Source organism: Arvicola amphibius, chromosome 8 (assembly GCF_903992535.2).
Source record: "Arvicola amphibius chromosome 8, mArvAmp1.2, whole genome shotgun sequence".
NCBI classification, from domain to species: domain Eukaryota; kingdom Metazoa; phylum Chordata; class Mammalia; order Rodentia; family Cricetidae; genus Arvicola; species Arvicola amphibius.
In genome coordinates, this window is record NC_052054.1 from 84,145,343 (window position 1) to 84,172,053 (window position 26,711).

The following is a 26,711-nucleotide window of genomic DNA, read 5'->3' on the forward strand; positions in this document are numbered from 1 at the left end:
GCCTCTGCCCATCTGAGGCCTTGGGTGTCCCACCGCTGCCCCTCCTGGGACTGCTGCCCCTCATAGGACTGGTCCCCCCACCACCATATCTTTATAAAGAATAACAGTAAGGCATGAAGATCAAGCGTTCAAGGCCTGCCTGGGCTGCACGGTGAGACCCTGACTCAGAACTCAGAACTCAGTGGACTCCAGAACCCGTGCTGGGGTGTAGCCCAGTGGCAGCCTGCTGCCTCACCTGTATAGACCCCTGGGATCATACCTGACACTTTTTAAAAAAGAAAAATGAATTAAAGCCGAAAAGAAACATGGACAAGCATGCGGTGCCTGGGCCGGTTTATTTCTCTTCCCTGTGTCACTCAGTGGCTTCCTCTGGCTTCCTCGCCACACGGGCTCTCCTGAGGAGAGGAGCCACCCACCGTGAGCTTGGGGTAAGTCCACCTCAGACAAGGAGGTCTAGGCCACAGACTCCCCCAGACTCTGGCGGGCAATGGTAGCAGCAGGCTGCACGTCACCGTAGCTGAAATCGTGGCCGATCAGCAGGTCTTCCTGAGCGATGCCACTGAAGCAAGCGTCCTCACGAGCTCTGGTGCGCTGTGGGCTGCCCCTCTCCAGCGTGGCCTGGAGAAGGCCTCGCATCCTTCTGTTTTCCTTGGCAGTGGACTCCAGAACCATTTCAAGCTCACCTTCCATTTCTCTGGAGAAGAAAAAAAGAAGGAAAAGGTGGGTTGAAAACAGCGCAACTGAGAAGGAAGTCGGGGGCTGGGAGTCGCCTCAGTCAGTCAAGGACCTGAGTGCGGATCCTTGGGATCCTTGGTCTTGCTGGTCCACCAGTCTAGCCAGATGGAGAGACTGGGTCTAGAGAAGAAAGAGGGGGGAGAGTGGCTGTGGAAGACTTTGATGTCAACTTCTAAGGTCTCCACGCACATATGTAAACACAGACAGACAGACAAACAGACGAACGGATGGACACACGCACATCTTTTGAAAAAGAAAAGAAATTCCAATAGCGCATCTGAGCCTTGAAGCAGTAAGACCTCCGGTGACAGATGCTTCCAGTCCAAGAGCCAGGGAGGATTTTGAAGGTTTCGCCACAAAGAAACAGCAGTGAATGCAGAACTAAGATAGGAAGGACCAATTCTTAGGTACTGATTTATTTAGTGATTTAACTAAAGCATTGGCTTGTTCTGTGTCAGGGACCATTTTCCTAAGGATAGATTTGACAGGGACCATTGTCCTTACAGGGATAGCAGAGGTCATTGTCCTAAGGATGTTTACAGAGAACCCACCCCTCATCCCATTATCTTGAGAGCTATCCGTTAACGGAACCCACCCCTTACTCCAATGCTAATGGATCACATCTGTTAAGGGAACCCACCCCTTACTCCAATGTTAATGAATCACATGCTTCGGCTTACTCCAGGTGCTGGCTGATGACCTTCAGTTACCCCGGCAGAGTTCCTGCCTGCCCCTACCTCCACCCCATTCAAGGGTATATAAGCTGTAACTTTCACCCCAATAAACGGAGACCTTGACAATAGAATCTTGCTTGGTCTCCTTCCTCTTTTACAGCTCATGTCTTGCAGGTTAGCGCCCCTTCAGAGGACCCTGAATAGCTGACCCTGCCAAGCGGGGGTTACAGTGGCGCCTGAACAGGGACCCTGAAGTACGGCCAACTAATCGGACGACGAGGCGCAGTCCCGGGACGAAGGAAAATAAGGTCCTGACCAGCTGTGATACTCAGACAGGTCTGCAGGACGGAGGTAGGCGCAGGTTCGTTGTCGTCTATAGGACATGGGACAATCGCTTTCAAAGGAAGAGAAATTCATATGGGAATTTCAACAGTCACTTAGGGAAAGAGGAGTAAGAGTTAAAAAGAGAGATTTAGCTGAATTCTTTTGTTTTATAGATGAAAAATGCCCTTGGTTAGTTTTAACAGGCCCAGAGATACATCCCAAAATTTGGGACAAGGTGGGCAAAGATCTTAGTAAGATGATTAGAGGAGGTGATTCTGTGCCAGAAATTGTTTTTAGTTACTGGTCCCTGATCAGGGACGTCATAAATAGTCCAGAAAAAGGAGGGGATGGTTCCCATCTCCTAACGATAGTCACTGAATTCTTAGAGGCATCCCGCCCGCCATCTTGTAAAAATGAAGAGGGTGGGTGTTCTTCCCCCTGTCCTTTGGTTGTTATTAGTATCCCCGAGGACTCCTCCCCAGGACCTATTAAATCTATAACAGCTCCCCAAAAAGAGACCGTGCCCGCTGAAGATGAGATCCAAAAGCCGCCTAAAAGCATTTATCCATCGCTGGTCGCTTTTAAAAATGAAATCAAACCCGGCCTGCAGGACTCGGATCGCTGGATTCAAAGTCCAGAGGAGCCTTTGGATTCAGGGTCCGAAAATGAGTTAGAGGTAGAAGCGGCTAGTTATGAGAAAGGAAGGTATGGTAGAGGGGATAAAGCCCCCCCCCGCGTCTTTCTTAGTCAGCCAAAAAGGACTCCGCGGCCACCGCCTTATGTTCTGACTGCCCCCGATAGCATGCCTTTGCCCACTCCCTTGATTCAGGAATTACTTAATACAAAAGCTGCCCTTAAGGCGCAAATAGGAGGTCTCAAACAAGTGCTTGCATTACAACATGAGCTCTCAGACCTTTCTGTTCAGATTCAGGATTTACAGTTTACTATGGGAAAGGGCACGACTTTAGACAAACGGGCAAACTCTAAACTTAATCGTAAAATGGCTTATCCAGTCCTGACCCGGTCACGAGCCAGACAAGTGGAAGAGGCTGCTGAGTCTCAGCCTGATACCACAGAAACCCCCCCAGGGCTAGAGCCAAGGCAAGAGGGCAATTATGAGCAAGATCAGATGGCCTCTGATTCGGAGGAAGAGCCTGAACAAAATGAATATGAAACTTTCCGGCCCATATATAAAAAATTAAAAATTAAACATATTAAAGATCTTCACTCTGCTGTTAAAAATTATGGGATGAATGCACCTTTTACTTTTTCTATATTGGAGGGATTGGCAGGAGAAGGATTTATGCTGCCCATAGAATGGAGCAGGGTGGTCCAGTCAGTATTGAATAGAGGACAATACCTGACTTGGAAGTCTGAGTTTCTCGATAGGGCTGAAGCCCTTGCAAACGAAAATAGAAGGAACCCATTAAGTCAGACTGCCTCCTGGACAGTTGATAAAATTGCTGGTAAAGGCAAGTTTGCAGATGAAGACAAGCAAAAAGGACTGTCCACTGGGATACTTTCCCAGACGGCACAGGCTGCTTTGGCAGCTTGGAGGGCAGTTCCCTCCACTGGCGCCACTACCACCCCGCTCACTAAAATCATCCAGGGACCTCAGGAACCATATGCTCAGTTTATGGGTCGGCTCCAAGAAACAGCAGAAAGAATCTTGGGGCCAGAGGAAATGGAAGGGACCCTGGTCAAACAGCTGGCCTTTGAGAATGCCAATACTGCATGTAAAGCTGCATTAAGGGGAAAAATGAGGAACATTGATGTTTCTGGTATGATTAAGGTGTGCAATGAGGTAGACAATTTTGGTCACCAGCTATCAAAGTCAATCAGCCTGGCCATCGGCGCAGTATTTCAGGGACAAAGGGGACACTCTCGCCCCGGAGGGAAGACATGTTTCACCTGTGGTCAACTGGGACACTTTGCGAGAGAATGCCCCTCTCGATCAATAGTTGAGAATAACCAAAATTGTCCTGAGGATAGAGGGGGTGGCCCTCCAGGACCCTGCCCCCGATGTAGGCGGGGCAAACATTGGGCAAGGTATTGCAAATCCAAGACTGATAATATGGGCAACTCCCTAACCCCTGTCTCAGCTACTGCGGTTCAGGGAAACAGGAGAGGGGCCCCGATCGGGGGCCCTTACTCACCAATTCTGTACCAGCCAGCTCATGCAAGGGAACCCCTTTACAGGGCCACCCCAGGGAGCGCAGGATTGGACTTGTGCCCCTCCTCCACCCGGATTATAACCCCTGAGGATGGGACCACAATTGTAGAGACTGGGCTGTATGGCCCTCCTCCTCCTGGCATGTTCTATCTTATTATAGGGCGAGCTTCATGCTCCCTAAAGGGGCTTTCTGTTACTCCCTCTGTGGTTGATGCTGATTATGAAGGAGAAATTAAATTGCTTGCCACTGCTACTGAAGGCCCCTTAACTCTTAGAGCTGGACATCGCATAGCACAAGCCCTGCCATTACCTATGATGGGACAATTCCCCTGCCAAGGAAACAAACGTGGTGCCTCGAGCCCCGGCTCTTCTGACATATATTGGGTACAACAGCTTTCTGATACCCGACCTATGATGACTTTATGGCTAGATAATAAACAATTCCAGGGTCTTTTAGACACAGGTGCGGATGCCACTGTACTATCATCCAGGTACTGGCCTAAAGCATGGCCTGTAGATTCCACTGCCACCCACTTACAAGGTATAGGACAAACCCAGAATACTTTAAAAAGTTCTAAGTTATTAACCTGGAAAGACAAAGAGGGTAATTCAGGCACCATTCAGCCTTTTATAGTCCCAGGCCTCCCAGTTAACCTCTGGGGAAGGGACATCTTAAAACAAATGGGAGTTATTATGCTTAGTCCTAATGAAATTGTCACTAAACAGATGCTTAAAATGGGATTCCTCCCTGGTAAAGGATTAGGAAAGAAAGAACAAGGACTTACAGACCCTATTGCTACTGGCCAACACCAAGGTAGGTTAGGCTTAGGCGTGGACCTTTTTTCCTAAGGGCCACTGATCCTCCTGCACTCCAGGCTGATAAGATATCTTGGAGGTCTAATGACCCAGTCTGGATAGACCAGTGGTCCATGCCTCAGGAAAAGGTTCAGGCTGCCCTGCAGTTGGTGCAGGAACAATTAGAGCAGGGACATCTTGAGCCCTCCACATCCCCATGGAACACCCCTATATTTGTCATTAAAAAGAAAAATGGGGACTGGAGACTGTTACAGGACTTAAGGGAAGTTAATAAGACCATGCTACCCATGGGAGCTTTACAGCCTGGCCTGCCATCACCAGTTGCTATTCCCAAAGATTTTCACAAGATTGTTATCGACATAAAAAACTGCTTTTTTTCTATACCCCTTCACCCGGCAGATTGTAAGCGATTTGCGTTTTCCATCCCAATTACTAATCATGTTGGCCCAAACCCTCAGTTTCAGTGGCGAGTCTTACCACAGGGCATGGCCAACTCGCCCACCCTATGCCAGCGTTTTGTGGCACAATCTGTGGATCCCATAAGGTTACTTTACCCCTCTGCGTACCTCATCCACTACATGGATGACTTGTTAATAGCTGCAGACAAGGCTGATATGGCACAAAAAATAGCTCAGGATTTAGTCTTGGCTTTACAATATAGGGGCTTTATTATATCCCCAGAAAAAATTCAGACTTGCTATCCCTTTTTGTTTTTGGGGTTTCAATTGGAACCAACCTTAATTCGCACCTCAAAAATCCATATAAAAAGAACGAGTTTACGTTGCCTGAATGATTTTCAAAAACTTTTAGGTGATATTAATTGGTTACGCCCTTATTTGCGACTCACAACAGGAGATTTAAAACCTTTATTTAATATATTACAAGGAGATCCTGACCCTAGTTCCCCTAGGAGCCTTACATTAGAGGCAGAAGCCGCACTTATAAGGGTAGAAGAAGCTATCTCCCAGCAAGGCTCAGGATATTTTGACCCTGAAAAAATCCTTTATCTATTGACATTTGCCACTGATTATATGCCATCAGGGCTCCTGTGGCAAGAGGAGCAGCCGCTTCTTTGGATACATGCGCCTGCTACCTCATCCAAGGTTTTGCCCTCCTATCCTTTTTTAGTGAATCAGGTTCTGTTCTCAGGTATCAAGACTGCAGTTCGATACTTTGGCCGTGACCCAGATGTTATTGTTACCCCATATTCGGGAGATCAGATAGCCTGGCTACAACAAAGACATGATGAATGGGCTGTGCTACTTGCTGGGTTTCGGGGAAAGTTTGATACCCACATGCCAGGAAACAGGCTTATCCAATTTCTTAATATTACACCTTTTACATTTTTAAAGAATACACGCTTGCAGCCCATTCCAAATGCCTTACTTGTGTTTATAGATGGCTCAAAAAATGGAAAAGCTTCATATGTTATTAATGATAAGGCCTACTCTATTGATACCCCATACAGATCTGCCCAGATGGTAGAATTATATGCAGCTTTAACCATATTCCAATTGATCCGCCACCAAGAATTTAATTTGTTCTCTGATAGCCAATATGTTGTGAGGGCTATTCAGGTTCTCGAAATGGTTCCTACCATTCAGCCTTCAACACCAACGTTTCAATTGTTCTCCAAAATTCAAAGATTAATTAGAGACCGTTCATATTTGTTTTTTGTGGGCCATATTCGAGCACATTCTGGTTTGCCTGGACCTTTGACACGAGGAAATGAATTGGCGGACAAGAGCACTCGTTTAGTTGCCTCGGTCTCTGTACAGGATCCTGTACAGGAGGCTCAGGCTGCTCACTTACTCCATCATCTTAATGCCTCAACCTTGCGTCTTAGATTTGGTATAACTAGAGAACAAGCCAGACAAATTGTTAAAAATTGCAAGAATTGTGTGACCTTTTTACCTGAACCTCATCTGGGAGTCAACCCTCGGGGCCTGATCCCAGGGGAACTATGGCAAATGGATGTTACTCATGTCCCCTCCTTTGGTAAACTTAAATATGTTCATGTTACTATTGATACTTATAGTGGCTTCCTGTATGCATCTGCTCAGACGGGGGAAGCAACTAAACAGGTCATTGCTCACTTATTTCTTGCATTTTCTGCTATGGGACATCCCCAAATGCTTAAGACTGACAATGGACCTGGCTATACTAGCCAAAAATTTAAACAATTCTGTGCCCAGTTAAATATAAAACATCGTACTGGTATTCCCTACAATCCACAAGGCCAGGGCATTGTTGAACGTGCCAATCAGACTCTTAAGCATACCATCTCTAAGTTAATGACACAAGAGACTCTTTACCCCATAAAAGGCAATGCCAAGACAATATTGGCTCATGCTCTCTTTGTGCTCAATTTTCTAACTTTGGACAATCAAGGGCAGTCCGCTGCGGACAGATTGTGGCACCCTTCTACCCAATCTACTTATGCACAAGCCCTATGGAAGGACCCCCTGTTGGGAGTCTGGGCTGGCCCTGACCCTGTGCTTATTTGGGGAAAAGGCCATGCATGTATTTATGATACCAAGGCTCAAAATGCCAGGTGGCTCCCTGAGCGTTTGATAAAATTGTATAATCCAACCAGGGAAAGTAAACCCTGAGAAAATTTCCTCTTGCTGGCAGAAATCTTGAAACCACCTTGTCTATGGCTCCTTCTAATTTGGACCAACCATATCGGAGTGACGACACTCCTGTATCAACTTTTCAATTTTACCTGGCAGGTCATAAATGAAGCAGGTGACACTGCTAACTCCTCCTCCACCATAGCCGCAACTCCTGATTGGGGCCCTCTAGAGGTAGATCTCTGCAAACTGGCTCTGGGAGGCCATACAGATTGGGGAGTGGCCGATAAGTTTCTCCCTTTAACTCAGGCTCCAGAAGATTCATGTCATACCACGGAGCCTGGCTGTGCCAACAAACTTAGTAGGACCTCCCTTGCCCTTACACCAATATATGTTTGCCCTGGGGCCTCCCACAGAAATCGCTCCCTGGCCTCCAAATGTGGATATAGCTCTGATTATTTCTGTGCCTCATGGGGCTGTGAAACTACTGGGGATACATATTGGAATCCCTCTTCTTCCTGGGATTATATTCAAGTAAAGAGAAAAGATCCAGCCCCAAAACTATCTGCTCAATGTGTATCTGACAGCCAATCTAGGGGCTGGTGTAACCCCTTGGTAATTTCCTTTACAGAAGCAGGAAAAAAATTTGACTGGGCCAGCTCTAGAGGGGTAGAATGGGGGCTCCGTCTCTATAAGGCCGGAAGGGATTTGGGGGTGACTTTTAAAATAAAGTTACTAAGAACAGTCCCCCAATCCTCCGTTACCGCAGTAGGCCCCAATAAGGCATTACATTCTCTGGCTAGTGGGCAACCTAGTCGTCCATCTCACAAACAACCCCCAACCAATGGTTCCTCTGTAACAGCCCCTCCTTTTCAACCCACCTTACCCCAAGGACTTCCCTCTTCTGCTGATCTTATTCTATCTATGGTCAATGCTTCTATAACTGCTTTACATGCCATTAATAATTCCCTATATGAGGAATGCTGGGTTTGCTTTTCACCAAAGCCCCCCTTTTATGAAGGTGTGGCTGCCTTTGGCTCCCCCCATCTAACTAATGATACAAAGCATTTAAGGTGGCATCCTGTCGACGGTGAAGGTATTACGATAGGCCAGGTCTCTGGCATAGGACTATGCCTTAGGGGACCAGCTTTACGCTTTCCCCAACCATTGCAGTATACCTGCAATCAGACATTTATTGTTAATATCTCTTTTTCTTATATTTCTGCACCTGAAGAATTTTATTTTGCTTGTGCCTCGGGCCTCACCACTTATATAATTACCAATAACTTTTTGATCAATAGAGATTATTGTGTGCTTGTGCGGCTGGTGCCTAGTCTGACGATACATGAGTCAGAGGATCTCCTCCACTTTTGGGAACAGGGCACTACTATGCCCCGAAACAAGAGAGAACCTATTACAGCCATCACTTTAGCTATTATTTTGGGATTAGGAGCCACAGGTGCAGGAACAGGGATAGCCTCTCTTATCACCTCCCAACAGCAATATGCCCAACTCAGTTTGGCGGTGGACAGAGACATCCAGGAATTACAAAAGGGCCTGGAGAACCTAAAGGACTCATTAGTCTCTCTGTCAGAGGTGGTTCTGCAGAATAGACGAGGCCTTGATCTTGTTTTTCTTAAAGAAGGGGGACTTTGTGTCGCCCTTAAAGAAGAATGTTGCTTTTATTCAGATAAAACAGGACTAGTACAGGATAGCATACAAAAGGTAAAAATCAGTTTAGAAGAAAGAAAAAGAAACAGAGAAAAACAGGAATCTTGGTATCAAAACTGGTTTTCTACCTCCCCCTGGCTATCCACACTCTTGCCCAGTTTGTTGGGCCCTCTTTTGGGACTATTATTGCTTTTATCCTTTGGCCCATGGGCCTTTTCAAAACTAACCCGCTTTATTAAGACCCAGGTTGACGAAATAACAAAAGATTCCGTTGCTGTTCATTATCATCGCCTAAATACTCGTGGCTCCACGGAGGACCTCAGAACTTCGGAGACAGAACGACCTGCAGCTGCTCTTCAATTTTCTACCCTTGTTACAGACCCCAAACCCGTTAGACCTTGGGATCCCTGGAAAAAATTTTTGGCAAGCAGCACTCGTAATCTTATATTGGAGTAGGCACTTAGGAAGGAGTTTATACCATAGGCCAGACTAAAAGGTGAATACTGGGTTTGGAAGGTACCCTTTCTTCTTGTCCAGAGATGGAGTCGTTAGTGTCCAAATTACATCTTTTATACCTTTTGGTTTAGAAGCTCCTCGCAGTCTTTTCATTAATATCCACGCAGAGGCCCAATGACGGGAATATTGTGGAGCCCTCCCCTGAACAGCACATCATACAGAGGCCGTACAGGCCGGCTCAACATGGCATGATGTCAGGGGATGAGGATTGCCCTCCACATAGCCTAAGACAGGGACCCTGCAGTCAAAGACCTGCTTACTTTGGTCTTGCTAGATACCTTTTTGAGGAGCTTCAAGGACGGGCATCTGATGGCGGGACCGCCCCCAACCTAAGACAGGGCCCTGGGAACCCTATGACGGGTAATGGGGAGAAAAACCTGGTCCCCACTCGACCTAAGATGAGCCCTCATCACAGGCCATCATTAAGGGCCAAAAAATAATTAATACTACCCATAAGACACCCCTCTGTTCCCAGGAGAGGATAGGAGACTCCACTCAAGAGAAGGGTCCTCCTTGCCCCAGTCCCTTCTCCTATAGGTCTGACAATGTGGTTAGATTCTGACCAGTGCTCTCCACTTATTAGCTGCCTTCCTTAATAAAAGGAAGGGGGATTTGTCAGGGACCATTTTCCTAAGGATAGATTTGACAGGGACCATTGTCCTTACAGGGATAGCAGAGGTCATTGTCCTAAGGATGTTTACAGAGAACCCACCCCTCATCCCATTATCTTGAGAGCTATCCGTTAACGGAACCCACCCCTTACTCCAATGCTAATGGATCACATCTGTTAAGGGAACCCGCCCCTTACTCCAATGTTAATGAATCACATGCTTCGGCTTACTCCAGGTGCTGGCTGATGACCTTCAGTTACCCCGGCAGAGTTCCTGCCTGCCCCTACCTCCACCCCATTCAAGGGTATATAAGCTGTAACTTTCACCCCAATAAACGGAGACCTTGACAATAGAATCTTGCTTGGTCTCCTTCCTCTTTTACAGCTCATGTCTTGCAGGTTAGCGCCCCTTCAGAGGACCCTGAATAGCTGACCCTGCCAAGCGGGGGTTACAGTTCTGCCTGTCGTCACGTAGGACTTCACTTGCTACCTGGAGCAGAAAGACCTGGGAAGTTCGCTGAGACAACTTAACAGCCTTAACAACCTGACTGCCCCGTATGCTCCTGTAAAATACTGCTTGTCTGCTGCACCTTGTGGTTCTAGAATATAGAATGAGAAGGCAGACTGGACCCAGGACCCGAGCCTTTCAGGAGCTGGCCTGGCTTTGGTCCCCTGGTGGCATCCCTTATTTGAGAAGGATTCCTACAATGGGTGCAGTGACAGATGCGCTGGCCACACTGAACCGAGCTCACAGCACGTGTACTCGAGTTAACACAGCCCCCTGCATCACCAGTTTGTACACCTAGGTAATGCACACTCCACTGGTCAGTTGCCGTGAGCTCTTAGGGCTCATGGAGACACTGGCTCTGGGTGGCTGCTTCCCCTTTCAGACCAACCACACTGTGTCCTCCAGCGTCTCCTGTCTGGGGTGGGCTGGCCCTTGACTATGGGAGGGAAGAGCCCAAGGTTCCTTGAGAACAGCTAGAAGGTGAGCCATTTCTAAGGGCTATGACTATGTCCACGCCATGATAGACAAGCCGTGGAGAGAGAGGTCATGAACTACAGCTAGCTCAACTTCCCTAGCTAGTTTCTACTGGATGGTGCAAACATGCAATCTGATGCTATTGTTTCTATCGTTGCTGTTTGTTCTTTTACTTGGAAGCCTCACGTGGGACTCTGCTCTGCCCGGGACTCCAGCTGGCTGCCTTACTCATTTCTGCGGTGCGTTATTTGCTGTCTGTCTATCTGGTATGCACCTACCTACCTACCTACCACGAGTAACTTGTTTGGCTTGCTATACGCTTAATTTACTCATTAATTCAAAACTGGAAGTATGGCTGTGGGACATCACTCCCTGGACCACACAGAACAAACACACAATTATGTTGATTAAAAACAACAACCAAAAGGCAATAAAGTAAAAAGAGATTCTATCCACATTCTTAGGACTGAACTATCATATGGAGAACATAAAACTAGGAATTGAATAGTAAGAGAAATAAAAAATGTATTTATTGGTATTTGCAAATACCAAGAACTTGCTTGAAATACGACGAGGCAGATTTACCAAGGCTCCAACATAACAACTGCAAATGTCATCTCCACCTCTGGCCGAGATGTGCTTGCCTCATGTGCCTGCCTCATATGCCTGCCTCACGTGCCTGCCTCACGTGCCTGCCTCACGTGCCTGCCTAGAGATGGTGGCAAAGCAAGTGGTGCTTATCTCCCCAAAATAACAGTCATGTCTCATGGCTCCTTAAAGATTACCTATGCATAGATTTTTAACTATCACGTCTCTGTTATGAGTTTTAAGTTAACTTTTTTCACAGATATTACAGATTACAGTCATGCTCAATAAACTTACAAATCTTGAGGCACAGAATGGCCACATAAATCAAACCTAACTTTTTGGCCGTTCTGCTTTCTTTTTTTGCCTGGTCACAGCATCGGGTAGCTCGACTGACACAGGATGCAGAGGAAACTCTGAAATATGCTTGGGACCAGAGAGTGGAGAGCGGTAGCCAGCTCTACAGCCAGCCTAAACAACTCCAGTGTCAACCACACCCAAAGACATCTCAACTCCTGCTAACCCAGATCCACTGACCAGAGAGCTCAAAAGCAGCCATGGCACGGTGGTGGCTGGCAGCAGCAGAGAGAGCAAACAGACCCATCCACACACTGAAAACGGGCAGACAAAACTTTCCAACCAACCAGAACCAGGCAGGTGAGCAACATCCCACAATTTGCCCTGGATGGGAGAATATTAAAGTCCAGTGGAACACACCCCCCCCATGTCCCAGACTGGGGTCCTACGGAATAGAGCAGACCATGACTGAGCGGAGGCTCTTGCTGTTTTTCTCAGCACAGCAGTTCACCCTGATAGTCCGAGCATCTGCCTCCTGAGGTGGCCCCTCAGCCCTGGAGTTTCAGAGTGAAGGTCCAGCGTTAGACTTAGGTGAGTGGTCTGAATCTCGCTGGGGGAGGGAGGGCCTCCAGAAATGTTAATCCCATCAGTCAAGAATAAGACCACTACCACAATTTAAAGCCAAATCTGAAGCAAGTTTTAATTAAATACAGGGCAGGTGGATGGACTCTGGCCAGGTCCATACCCGGGTTCCCAGGAAATGGACATGAGTCATGTTTCCCAGGGGTTTAAAAAGGCAAAACCCATAATTCACCACATCTCCCATCAGGTCCAATCAGGGACAGGCATATATCCTGAAATATGTCCTCTCCATGCACCTCCCAGCCACCTGTGATCAAGTGTATCTGTTGCTGATGGGTCAAATAAACATTGGACTGAAATGAAGACCAGCCTGGGCTACAGAGCATCTAAAAACAAGCAAACACTACACAAACCACACACACACACACACACACATATACACACCACACACACACCACACACACCACACACACATACACACCACACACACATACCCACACCATACATACTCACATACACACACCACAATACACACACACACACACACACAGAAAGAACAAAAATGGGAACAGGGGCTGGAGAGAGAGCTGGCTCAGTGATTCTGGGCTGTGGCATCACTTGCTGTGGAATCGTAAGGCCAGGTGTTTGGATCCCAGCCTCCAGTAAGAAGGCAGGCACCCAAAACGCACATGTAAGTCTAGCTCTCAGGGTGGCAAAGGACAGTGGATTATGGGGCTGGCTGGCTTCCAGTCTAGCTGAGAAAATGCAAGCACCAGGATCCCAGAGAGACCCTGCCTCAAAGGAGCAGTGCGAGAGGAGGGCACCCGAGGCGCCCTTCTGGCTGCTGCTTGCTCATGTGCACAGACTCACAACCTACCGTTTCTGCTGCAGTGCCTCATCCAGGACCTCTTGCTTTTCCCGCAGCATCTGCTGCAGGTGCCGCATCTCCTTCTGGTACTGAGCTGTTTTGCCGGCAAAGTCCTCCTGTTGTTCCATCAGGCGGTGATGGATGTCCCCCAGCTTCAGCGCAGCCTGTTTCTTGTACCCCTGCAGGGAAGGAATTCAGTGAGCAAGCCGGGCTGGGTGTGCCTCAGACAACACTGAGCTGGAAGGCAAGCCTAGATTTTAAAAGGACCGAATGACCATGCACAGCTGCAGCTTGGGTAGAGTGCCCGCCTGGCATTCACACAAAGCCCTAGACTCGGTCCCCAGCAATGTGTGAAACTGGGTAATCCCAGCACTCGGAGGCAGAGGCAGAAATGAGTCTGCGGTCACCTGGGTTACATAGTGAGACTCTGACTCCAGAAAACAAAATAAAAATGATACAAAAGAATTTCAGGTAAAGTCCTGAGAGATGGCTCGGTGGTTAAGAGTGCTTACATACTTACAGAGGAACCATGTTCAGTTCCCAGCATTCCTGTGGGCTGTTCAAAACCACCTGTAACTCCAGCCCCAGAGGATCCGACGCCCTCTTCTGGCTTCCAAGGGCACCTACACTCATGTGCTCACTTCCACATACAGGCACACACACAATTAAAAACAAAATAAAATCTAAGGAAAACCAAATTTCTAATCTGTATTATATCTGATTTTTGTGGGATTAATATATTAAAAAAGAAAATGAAACATAAAATATCTGTATCGCAGAACTAATTGGATGTTTTCACAAATTAATCTACTTCTGCAATTTTTTTTTAAAATATTTATTTATTATGCATACAGTATTCTGTCTGTGTGTATGTCTGCAGGCCAGAAGAGGGCACCAGACCTCATTACAGATGGTTGTGAGCCACCATGTGGTTGCTGGGAATTGAACTCAGGACCTTTGGAAGAGCAGGCAATGCTCTTAACCTCTGAGCCATCTCTCCAGCCCCCTACTTCTGCAATTTTTATTTGTTTGTTTTGTTTTTGAGGCAGGGCTTTGAGCAGCCCAGGCTGGCTTCAAATTCTATAAATAGTTGAAGGTGACCATGACCTCGGGATCCTTCTGGTTCCACCTCCAGACAGGCACCGTCCCATCCAGCTTTAGGCAGTGCTGAGGATCAAACTCAGGGACTCGTGCGTGCTGGGAAGCTCCACCCCGTGAGCTGCGTGCCTAGCGCCTACGCCTCCATTTTTCATGGACAAGCCTTCCATCACCTGTCAGCTTAAGAAAGGATGCCCATTAATGCTGTTCTGCTTTACCAAAGATGTCTCATACAGGAACTCAGCCAGGGTTGGGGTGCAGCTCAGTGGCATGGTGCTTGCCTGGCACACAAATGGTTCTGGGTACTAGCCCTACTAGAAACACAACAAAAGGATAAAAAGTTGGCTTGTCACCTCCCGTTCCATGTAACTCAGGTCCTCAAGCATCCCTTACGCCTTTTAAGTAATATTTATGGTTCTAACCACTGAGCCATCTCTCCAGTCCCTCCAGCCATCTCTTAAGGCAGCGTGAATATGAAAACTGACCATCAGGCGTATGTTAGGATAGCAGTGCTATGGGAGTCATGTATCTAAATCTCTGACACCAGTTTAAGAAGTGCTCAGAGGGGCTGGCGAGGCGACGCAGTGGGAAGGATGCTTGTTGCCTGACGACGCCTGAAGCCCTGAGTCTGATCCCAGCAAACCTGCCTAAAGCTGGAAGGAGAAAAATAACTCCACAAAGTTGTCTTACACCACCCATGCATGCTGCATGCAGCCAAGGCACACATGCATCACGCACAGACACTGAATACAAAAAAGTTTTAAAATTAAATCTTGGGGCTGGAGAGGTGGCTCAGCAGTTAAGAGCTCTGTCTGCCTTTGCAGAGGACCCGAGTTCAATTCCTACCACCCACAAGTGGTTAACAACCATTCTTAACTCCAGTTTCAGAGATAAGACACCCCCATACGCAGAAAAGATACACAAAACAAAAGTGAATAAATATTAAAAAAAATTAGCCAGAATGTGGTGGTGCATGGCTTTAATCTCAGCACTCAGGAGGCAGAGGCAGGTAGATCTCTGAGTTCAAGTCCAGCCTGGCCAAAGAGATAGTTCCAGGACAGCCAGGGCTACACAGAGAAGCCATGTCTCAAAACAAAAAAAAAAGAAACAACCAACAACAACAAAATAAAAATAATAAAAAATACATCTAGGAGGCTGGAGAGATGGCTCAGTACTAAGAGCATGGGTCCTGAGGACCCAGGTTTGGCTCACAACCCTCTCTAAACCCAGAGCTCGGAGATCTGCTGTCTTCTGACGTCTGCGGGCACCAGGATGCTCATGGTGTACATACACTCAAGCAAACCCTCACACACATAAAATAAAAGTAAAGTCTCCTTAAAAAAGAACTGGGGCTGGGTGGTGATGGCACATGCCTTTAAGCAGATCTCTGTGAGTTCAAGGCCAGCCTGGTCTACAAAGTGAGTTTCAGGACAACTAGGGCTGCAATACAGAGAAACCCTGTCTCGAAAAACAAAACAAAACAAAAAGAACTGTGTACAGCTTTTACATTTTCAGGTTTAAAGAAAACTTTTTTAAAAAACATAATTTTTAGGTTGGAGAGGTGGTTCAGCGGTTCAGAGTATTGGCTGCTCTTCCAGAGATCCCGTGTTCAATTCCCAGCAACCACATGGTGGCTCACAACCATCTATAAAGAGATCTGGTGCCCTCTTCTGGCCTGCAGTGCAGGCATACATGCCGACAGAACACTGTATACATAATAAACAAATCTTTAAAACAAAAATACTTTTGTAGTGATATCACTTAACCACAGAGTCAGCAGACTTCCCTGTATTTTTTTAAACAAATAATTGCATGGTGTTTCATTATGCAGCAAACCACAGCTTACCTGAGAAGGGACAAGGTGCTGTCTGCCAGCAAAGTCCAGCATAGTTTTTCTTCTTGTATGAGACACACAGACCCCCTCGGAAGCCCCTTTCCCACGGGGAGACACGCACTGACGGCTGCTTACCTTCACCCTCTCCTCCAGCTTCCCCAGGCGAATGTTGCCTTTCAGGATTTTGTTGAGGACTCCGTGCTTCTCGCTTTCTAAACACTGAGCCTGCGGAGAGGGTAGAAACAGAAGCATTACCTTAGCTTACACAGCAAGTCCTGTGAACTGCTCTGGGTCTTACCCCACTGGGATACCACCTGCCCAGCATCCGTGAGGCCCCAGGTCCAATCCCTAGCGCCCCCCTCCCCCTGCACACACTACAGAGAACATCGCCAATCACAAACAAGCTCACTACCTGAGAGAGGGCTGTGGGCAGAGCTGGGCGAGGACTAAGGACCAACAAGGATGGGGACCACACTGAGCATCTCTCCTCGGTACAAAAGGAGGAGCTGGGGTCCCTCAGACTAGGCCTTTAAGGGCTTCAGAACACATCGCTATGCTAGTGGCCACAGCATTCCTGTAGTGGTCTGAATGAGGTATGTCTCCCACAGGCCCTCAGTGGCTGGCCTTGTTTGGGAAGTATGGAACCTTGAGGAGGTGGAGCCTTGCTGGAGGAAGTCCATTACTGGGGGTGAGCCCTGAGAGTTGCTAGCCTCGCCCCACCTCCAGTGCATCCTCTGCTTCCTGTGTGTGGCTGAGATGGGACCTCCCAGCTTCCTGCCCTGGCTGCCTGCTGTTATGGACTCTTCCTCCGGAACCACAAGCCAGAAGAAACTCTCCCTTCCCTAAGCAGCTTCTGGCCGTGGTTCCTTCAGCAGTATTCAAGGAATAAGTGTTGGGGTCACTTGTCTCATGTAATCACAACAGAATATAAGGGAGTGACAGAAACAATACAAACACCTGACGCTCTTCTCAGACCAGCATGGCAGACAGCATATCCAAGAGGGACACCGTCTGAAGCCAAGCAGTTGGCACTGCTCCCCAGATGGGAGACAAGCTCCCACACACCACTAAGGGTCCCAGCTGCTAGAATGAAGGAGAAACATCTGTGGTACCTCCTCCTAAGGCATCTAGTGGTGGCTGCTGGCCTCCGAGGAGGAAGGAAAGAAAGCTAATGACGTGCGCCAGCCCACAGGAAGAAGTGTCCAGCGGCAGTTCCCATGACTACTCCCCAGACCACTGTGTTTCCCTCAGAAAGGTATATCAGAAGTAGGTGAAACCAAACGGGGCACTGCAAGTTCCATGTGACCCCTGGCCATCAGTAGACACTGCCCAGAACAGAGGAGGTCTTTCCTAAAGACTGCGGGGGGGGGTGGGGGGGGGAGGTGGTCAAGAGACACTGGAGTGCGGGAGGGATGTGACCAGTGGGGAAGCCAATGTAGCCCTGGTCTGGGTGATACAGGACTCCAAGTGCCCTGCCAGCTCCGCAAGTTGTCACAGGGCCTTGGTATATCAGATGTCCTGGTGATGAGTAGAACCAGGCGCAGGGCAGCACCTCTGCCCACATCCAGTTCTGATTCAGTGACCTGGCTTTCAGGCCATTTCAAGATCAAGTTAGCTAAATTTACAACTTCTAAATCTTTATATACAGAGTGTGTGGCTTCCACTATATTTCCACACCTGGTCCATAAGGCTGAGGTGTGGGTCTGAAGTGGCTACTTGAAGTTGGAAAGTATCTTGGGCTGTACCACAAAAGACTGTGCCACTCTATGGCCCACACAGGAGGTGAGTTCATTTGCTAGGGATGGGGGTCCCTGTGTGTCCTGCCATGGGATAAGATGGCTTTCTATTTACTGCGACACTGTAAGGCAGGCAGGTGCTCAGGAAGGTACTCCAGGTGAGCAGTTTTGCTTGGCACCTTCCAACAAGCTTTTGCTGGCCCTCTCAAGAGCCCAGTGGGCATGTGGCAGGAAGGGGCGCTAGGTGCTGTGACAGAAAACACCACACATTCAGCACTGTGGCCAGGAACTTTTCAGAAGAAGCCCCAGGCAGAAGATCTGATGGCTTCAAGGTTCCTACCATGCTGGATCAGAGCCAGGAAGGATTTATTCATTGCCGGTAAGGGGGCCTGAGAGATGACGCAGTGGACACGCAGTGGATGCCCAATGGAAGACAAGGCTGTCTTCTGTCATGCGCAGTGATGCTGTGACGCTCACTCCTCACAATAATAAACAATTATAGCTTGAAAATTGCCAGTAATGTACAATGAGACTTACTGGAGCCCTGCCAGCCACTGTCACATTGTGAGCAATGCCTTGTAACACTAAGTACAGAAAATACCAAGACACATCCAATTAGCATGTTTTTGTTTTGTTTTGTTTTGTTTTGTTTTGTTTTTATCAAAAATAAGTAGCAACATCCCCTCAAGCTCCCTGCTATTTCTACTTCTTCCTCTATAAGCAAGGGCTAAAGCCTCTGCCCACTGCCCTGGGGAGGACCTTCCTAACACCTGCGATAGCCCCACCCCTCTTCTCTGACACTCATGATGTCCCCTTGATCTCTCATCAAGACACTCATTAACATGACATGCTAGCAGCTATGATGTGGAAAAACCATGCACGCTTATATGCAGGGAAGTGCTATGTGTCCAAAACACACAGAAGAGAAAATTCAAGTAAGTAAGAAGGCTTATAAAACGTCACCTGGAAGTCCGCCCCTGGGAGGAGCTTGGGGAATCTATGAGAACTTTCTGAGTGCACATGGCTTGACACAGAGAGTAGCTGTCTTCTTCGACCACACAATCTGCTGCAGACATCTTTTTGAATCAGTGTGGGAATGTCTAGAACTGTGCCAGGTTCTTGCTGGCTGTGCGTTGCTCCAGCATCTAGGACACCAATAATTGACTTAATTCCCTTTCCTGTAGGGGACCTCTATCTGACTCCAGGAGTCCAGTTCTCGCTCCCTCCCTCAGAGCTGGGAGTCAAGCCCAGGGCCTTGCACACACGGGGCACGCACACAACTGCCGAGCTGCCCCTCCAGCCCTGTGCCTGTGATCTTCAGGACTCATCTGCTGGTGGGAGCTGTTCAGGCCATGGGTAAAGAGGTACACAGATGCACCCACTGCTGTGTGATGGGCACGGCACCACCATACCCGGCCCCACAGTTCACCTTCTAGAATAACATTTGCTGTTATTTAGAAGTTCTGGCTAATTTTCTTTAAAACCTATTTTGGTTGAAGGATAATCTCAGTCCTTGGGAAGCAGGAGAATCTCAAGTCTGAGGCTATGCAGCAATACCTTGTCTCAAAAAAAAGTTTTGCCCATGGTTAAAAGATAAAATTTTGGAGAATTTGGAAGTATGGTTAAAATACTAAAATAAGATTTTTATAGATTTGCTTAAAAATAGTATTAAAGTCACATTTACAATAAAACTTAAATTCACAGAACATAACTTTGAGAAGACTCACCAAATACTTAAGACTGTCTCGTTCTTTGGTGACATTCTCTGCCAAGCCCACCAGGTTTGCCAAGTACTGGTGGGCAGACATCTCCTTCCCCATGGCTTTTTCCACTTGCTTTCTGAGGCCATCGATTTTCTTTTGGTATCGCCTGCAGAGGTCCCCAGTGGTGGAAAATGAAAACAAGTGAGCCCGTGTGCAGCTTGGGTGGAGTGAATATATGTATACAGATATATATTTAAAAACCATTATGTCTCTCTCTCTCTCTCTCTCTCTCTCTCTCTCTCTCTCTCTCTCTCTCTCTGTGTGTGTGTGTGTGTGTGTGTGTATAGTTTTTTTGAGATAGTCTCCCTATATAGTCCTAGCTGTCCTGGAACTCACTGTGTAGACCATGTTGGTTTCAAACTCACAGAGATTGCCTGTTGGAATTAAAGGCATGTACCACCATACCATTTAATACCTAAATACTACACTCAGGGATGGGGCATGGATTAGTGACAGACTGCTTGGCTAGTATGTACAAGGCCCTGGGTCCCAACCCGTAACACAGCAAAATTAACTAATTAAGTGCTATTGTCCAGCAACATACATCTTCTTTTAAGTTTTGAGAAGTAAATGAATCTAGTTTGAAGTCAGGTGTCAGGGCTGAGTCACGATCCAGTTAACAAGACTCGAAAGCCAACAGTATGGGCATGCTATCATCTCAGCCAGCAGCGTGCGCATGCTACCATCTCAGCCAGAGGCGCAGTGCGGGCATGCTACCATCTCAGCCAGCGGTGCAGACATGTTACCATCTCAGCCTATGGTGCGGGCATGCTACCATCTCGGCCAGCAGCACGGGCATGATACCATCCCCACATTTGGGAGGCTGATCTGGGAAGACCGCTAGCGCTCCAGGCCAGCCTGCCCTACCATGTGGGCCCTATCACAACAAACAACTAAACAGCACTCACAGAATAGCAATGAATTAGCTAATTAAAAGTTAGGAGACTACTCCTAACTTTTGATTCATTTTAAAAGATATTTTTGAAAATGGGATCCCATATTAAGGTGGGAAGAGGATATACTGCTCTGTTGTATATGTGTGTGTGTGTGTGTGTGTGCATGTGTGTATGAGCACAGTGTGTGAGGTATATGTATGTGTGTGGTGTGTGGGTAGGTAGGTGTAGTGTGTGTGTGTGTGTGTGTGTGTAGGTGGGGAAGGGAGAGGTAGGGGGAGATGATCAAGATCCAAAATATACATACATGTATAATACAGTCAAAGAATAAAAGATATTTCAAAAACAATAAATAAATGTAAAAGTATTAAAAACAAAGAAAAAAGAAAGAAAACTGGGATGTAGTAGTGAAAAAACAGGCTTTGGGGAGGTGGTTAGGAGACCGTCTAGAGCCCAGGGTTGCCTTGTGGTTATCAATATCTGAAGCACATTCTTGAGAACTATAGAACCACAGAAAGGCTTTTGTTACACTCATACTCTGATATCCGTCCCTTTTGTTATTATTTTCCATTTTATTGTCCTTATCAGAGAAAGAAAAAAGGAATAAAGTGAAGATAAAAAGGAAATGAAATGCTTCTGCACATGCGTGAGCACACACACAAATGAAATGCTTCTGCACATGCGCGTGCACCACACACAGACACCCCAGGGTACCTGTTTGTCTTGCGCATGCGCTCCAGCTCAGCCTCTAGTGCTCTGTTTCTGCTGGTCCAGCTGTTCTTCTCCAGAAGCAGGCTCTTCTTCTGCACCTGGAGGGCTGTCAGCTTCCCCAGCAGCTCCTCCATCTCAGCGCTGTCTTTCTCTTCTTCCTTTTGCAACTGGCTGAAGGACAAGAAATGGCAGACACGTATGTACAGTGACACTCAGTACACAGTGTACAGTGCGCCGTCTGCACAGTGCATTGTGGGTAGGGCACACCCCGTGTACAGTGCGCCCTCTGCACAGTGCATTGTGGGTAGGGCACACCCTGTGTAAAGTGCATCCTCTGTACAGTACATTGTGGGTAGGGCACACCTGTGTACAGTGCGCCCTCTGCACAGTGCTTTGTGGGTAGGGCACACCCCGTGTACAGGGTCATAAAATCAAGTGAGGTTAAAAGGAAGCAGATGGCTGGGAGCCAGATTCCAGGCCCTAGTGAACACCCAAAAAACAAAAATGAAACAAAAACTGAGCAGCCTCTGTCTATTCTATGCTTCACAAAGGGCTCAGGCAACCTCTTTTGTTGAGGCGAGGCGCTCACCTTTTCAGCTCATTGACAATCGATGTATGAACGTCCATGGCGATCTTGCTGTCCAGCTGTGCTTTGAGTTCTTGGCATCTGGCCTGTAAGCTCCCCAGCTGCCCCTGGCTCTCCGCCAGCTGCTGTTCCTGCTCCTGGGTCTTTGCCTCCAGGAGCATGAGTTGTTTCGTCAGCTTAGAAACTGGAAGGGACAAGATCAAGCGGTGGCACAGAAGACTGACTAAGGCCTGCGTGTTAGCCAGGCATGGTGGTGCACGGGGCCTGAGGCAGGAAGATCCCGAGCTCTGGCTAGGCTAGGCCACATAGTGAGATCCTATCTCAAAAATTTATCTTCAAAAAAGTAGGGAGGTAGGTGGGCAGTGGCGGCGTGTGCCTTTAATCCTAGCATTCAAGAGGCAGAGGCAGGAAGATCTCTGTGAGTTCAAGGCCACCCGGGTCTACAAAGAGAGTTCCAGGATGGCCAGGGCTATATAGAGAAACCCTGTCTCAGAAAACAAACAAAAACGGCACCAGAGGGAGACAGGGACGTGGCTCAGTGGCATGCCGTTTGCGTAGCTTGCATCAGGTCTTAGGCTAATTCCTAAAAACCAGTTATCTTACAAAAATGACCTTTTAAGGCTTGGGGTGAGCTCAGCTGGTAAAGCGCTTGTTTTGCATGCATGGAGTCCTGGGTTCAATTCCCAGTACTGCATACAAGAGAAAACAAAGCAGACTTGGTGGAACTTGCCTGCTATCTCAGCGATTGGGAGGCAAAGGCAGGAGGATCAGAAGCTCAAGGTCATGCTTGACCTTGAGTGACCCTGAGGCCAGCCTGGACCCGAAGTTTGGTAGCTACAGCTGCAACACACGCTGGCAGTGAGCTCTTGGTGGCTTTCGTTGTCATTGTTTTGATTTTATTTAAGATTTATTTTTACTTTATGTGCATTGATGTTTTGCCTGCATGTATATCTGTGTGAGGGTGTCTGATCCCCTGGAACTGGAGTTACAGACAGTTGTGAGCTGTTATGTGGGTGCTGGGAATTGGACCCAGGTCCTCTGGTAGAGCAGCCAGTGTTCTTAACCGCTGAGCCATCTCTCCAGCCCTCTGAGGGAGTTGTAACATGAGCAGGGACAGAGCAAAGAGTGGCGCTCACTGTAATCAGGCGAGGCACGCTGTTTCAGACTCCTGGTCTGTGACCCCTCTCTTCAGGGAGCATAGGAGGAGGTGCCACTATTTGGGGGGCTCCTATTTGGATTTGGTCAAAGGGAAACAACTCTCAACTTGACTCCCTTTGAAGAGCACTGTCTTCAGCTATGGTGGCTCTAGGAACAGGGAGGACGCATGGGAGAAGGGGTACTCCTGGGAAGTCCTGGAGAACCAGACGTTTAACCTATGATGCCCTCAGCCCTGACAGAAGAAAGAATCAACCGTTCACCCACAAGTGGTGGCACACTCCTGTTCTCTTGCACTGGGATAGAGGTGGGAGGGCTGTGATTTCAAAGGCACCCTGGACTCTGGCAAATTCTGGGCCAACCTGGACTACACAGCAGACCCTGTCTCAAAACCTAGGGTTAGGGATGTGTGGTGATTTGAATACAAATGGCCCCCATTGGCTCACAGATTTGAATGCTTAGTCACCAGGAAGTGGCACCTTTTGAAAGGATTAGGATTAGCAGGTGTGGCCTTGTTGGAGGAGGTGTGTCACTGGGGGTGGGCTTTGAAGTTTCTAAATCCCATGCCAGGCCCAGTCTCAGGCTCTCTCTGTGCCCACGAAAGCCCTCAGCTTCTTCTCCAGCACCATGTGTGTGCCACCAAGCTCCCCACCATGATGGGGAGCTCTGAAACTGCAGACAAGCCTCCAGTGAGATGCTGTTTTTTATAGGGGTTGCCCTGATCGTGATGTCTCTCACAGCAATACAGCGCTTACTAAGATGGGCTGTAACTCAACGTGAACGTGCTACTTTGCATATATGGGGTGGGGAGAGAAGGGGAAGGGGGCACAGCAAAGTTCTACTTTTTGTCCACTCAATAAATATCTGAGAAAACGGTCTTGGGTTGTTTCAAGTGCTTCATTTTGTAACTTTTCCAATTTCCTAGATGCTATCCTTCCCACAGCCGTTTCAGCTGACCTTACTGGGGATCAGAAAACACACGGGCTGACTGCAGACCCAACACTGAGAATGTGCGGAGCATGACACCTTACAATTCTGGAAAGTGTGATTCCCCGCCCCGGCCCCGTCTTCTAGGACCCCCCCCTCCTCCCCGTCACTCACCTTCTTGGAGGTGCTCCTGGTGGGCGTCCCTGGCTTTGGTTTGCTGAATCTCCAACTGCTCTATCAACAGCTTGTTTTCATCTAGAACCAGCTCTGCGTGAGCCTGGAGCTGCCTCCTAGGATTGATTCAAGAGACCAAACACTGTGCTCAGGTGCTGACAGACCGCGGGAATGCGCCACAGTGCATGCTTTCACGTCGACCACGCCATTTTCCCAGCAAATGCCGTCATGTGCGGTGAGTGGGGGAAAGGGCAGCAGTCATGCCTGAGTGATGGCTGCGGCAGCAACAGCAAGAGGTAGTGACAAGTCCCGTCCGTGCAAAGGCAGAGGACAGAGGACTGCGCGTGCACGGCACTCAGGGGAGAGTCACAAACGGACAGCTGGGTCTCCTACACTGGAGCATCTAATCCTGCACCCATATAACTGACATTGTTGGATGCTGGAAGGTCCCATTTTACTCTGAAACCATCCACTCATAATCAGTAGCAGCTGCTCATGGCAGCCACACTTCCAAAGTCCCAAGCATTCCAGAGGCTGAAGCAGGGGGACTGCTTGAGTCCGGGACTTGAGGGCAGGCCTAGACAACAGGCAAGACTTTAATTTCCCAAACAGTAAAAATAAAACGCTAGCGAGAAGGCTCATAGGTCGAGAGAGAGCACTGGCTTCTCTTCCAGAAGACCTGGGCTTGATAACCAGCACCCACGTGGCAGCTCACCCACGTGGTAACTGTTATTCCTTTGGTCCCCGCCCCTTTCCACGCCCACGCCCAGCGACCTCTGGTCTCTTGGAGTCATCCTGAATCTTTTTCTCTTCCCCCTCTCTCTTTTCACTGCCCCCCCTTTGCGTGTGCACACGCGACCCCCCCCCTCTCTCTCTCTCTCTCTCTCTCTGTTTCTCTCTCTCTCCCTTTCTCCTTTAATAAAGCTTTATGTCTATTTTCTGTGTCTGTGCCGTTAACCCGCCGCTGCACCACCTGTTCACCCGCCGCCCTGGTCACACAGGTGTTCCGCAGGACTCCGCGCAGCTACGCGCAGCTGCCCAGCTACTAAGTCTTTAAGAATAAAAGTAACTCCAGTTCCAGAGCATCGGATGCCCTCTTGGGGCCTGCAAGGACACCAGGCACACCCACGGTTCATAGACAAGATACCCACACACATTTAAAATTTTTTTTTACTCTTTAAAAAACAAATAAAGAAACCCAGGTGTGTGTTACAAGCCTGGAACCTCAGCACTTGGGAAGCTGAGGCAGGAAGAGCTCTGTGGAGGCCTGATTGAACTGCCATGAAACTGCTAAACAAAAAAAGTTTGGTTGTTATCACTTAGAACCCTGCTTTTTTCTAATGAGAGATAGACAGAAAGGGAGTGGGTTAAAAACAAGAAAAATGTCAGTAATATTAAGAATAAATCAGGAAAAAAAACCAACTTATTAGATGGCTTTGAAATAGTGTCTTAAAACAATACAAATACACCCAGCCTTGATCTCCCCATTTATGCAATGCACTGTAAATCAATCCCATATCAGTTCAACTTTCATAACTGAAAATTCCAGCTAGAACGAGCTGAAGGACCTTAGTACCTTAAGAAAGGCAAGTGGAAGACAAGACAATGGTGGTGGACCCAGGCTAGGGCAACAGTGACTGAGCACGCTGCCATCCCCGAGGTCGCTGCCATCCCCGAGGTCGGCTGCCCAGGAGGCTCTGAGCCAGCCTCCTCACCCCACCTCACAGGGCTCCACCTCACACGGGTCTCTGTCATTCTTTCCTTTTACGTCTTTTCCCAGCTTCCTTCACCCTTTGTTGCTTCCTGCTTTCCTTCTGAGACAAGGTGTCACTCTAAGTTCAGGTTGTCCTGAAATTCATGATCCCCCTGCCTCATGCTCCCAAATACTTAGATGCCAGCAGGTGTCACCATGCCTGGCTCTCTTCCTTCTCTTTTTAAAGGGACCCTTTGTTCTGATTTTTAAAATCCTCCTGAGGAAGGTAACCTAAACCCAGGAAGACAAATATGTACTACTCACTTAGAAGTGGAGATTAGCTGTTAAGTCAATGAAAACCACACTACAATCCACGGACCCAGAGGGGGGGGGGGTGAAGAGGAGGCTCTGGAGGGGCGCTTGGAGCTCTCTGGGAAGGGGAGATGGGGTAAATTTTGAGGGTAGACTGGGGGAGGGTGGGGATGGGAGCAGGAAGGATGCGGGGTGGAGGAATCGGGGAGCACTTGGAGTGTGTGTAGAAACCCAGCGCAGGGGAAGCGTCCTGGGATCTGAGGGGGATTCTGGTGAGGACTCCTAGTAACGGAGGACACGGGGTCTAAACTGGCCATCTTTTACAGGCAGGCAAGGCTTGCAGTAGAGGGACTGGGTTACACTTGGTTGAGCTGTTAGTTGTTGGTCAAGGAGGTTCCGTGGAAATCCCTAAACAACCCAGGG

General features: G+C 48.1%; 1 protein-coding gene across 1 annotated transcript in view; it reads right to left on the reverse strand.

Moving 5' to 3' along the window:
* Positions 1-316: 316 nt before the first annotated feature.
* The window catches only part of Cep89 (centrosomal protein 89), a 56,276-nt gene continuing 29,881 nt past the window's right edge, over positions 317-26,711 (reverse strand). The window contains exons 13-19 of the mRNA XM_038340415.1: positions 24,284-24,399; positions 22,031-22,211; positions 21,445-21,612; positions 19,802-19,943; positions 16,474-16,563; positions 13,416-13,585; positions 317-694 (exon numbers count right to left, since the gene is read on the reverse strand). Coding sequence (XP_038196343.1) covers positions 454-694; positions 13,416-13,585; positions 16,474-16,563; positions 19,802-19,943; positions 21,445-21,612; positions 22,031-22,211; positions 24,284-24,399 — 1,108 coding nt within the window. The 3' untranslated portion in view covers positions 317-453. The remainder of the gene's footprint in view (positions 695-13,415; positions 13,586-16,473; positions 16,564-19,801; positions 19,944-21,444; positions 21,613-22,030; positions 22,212-24,283; positions 24,400-26,711) is intronic.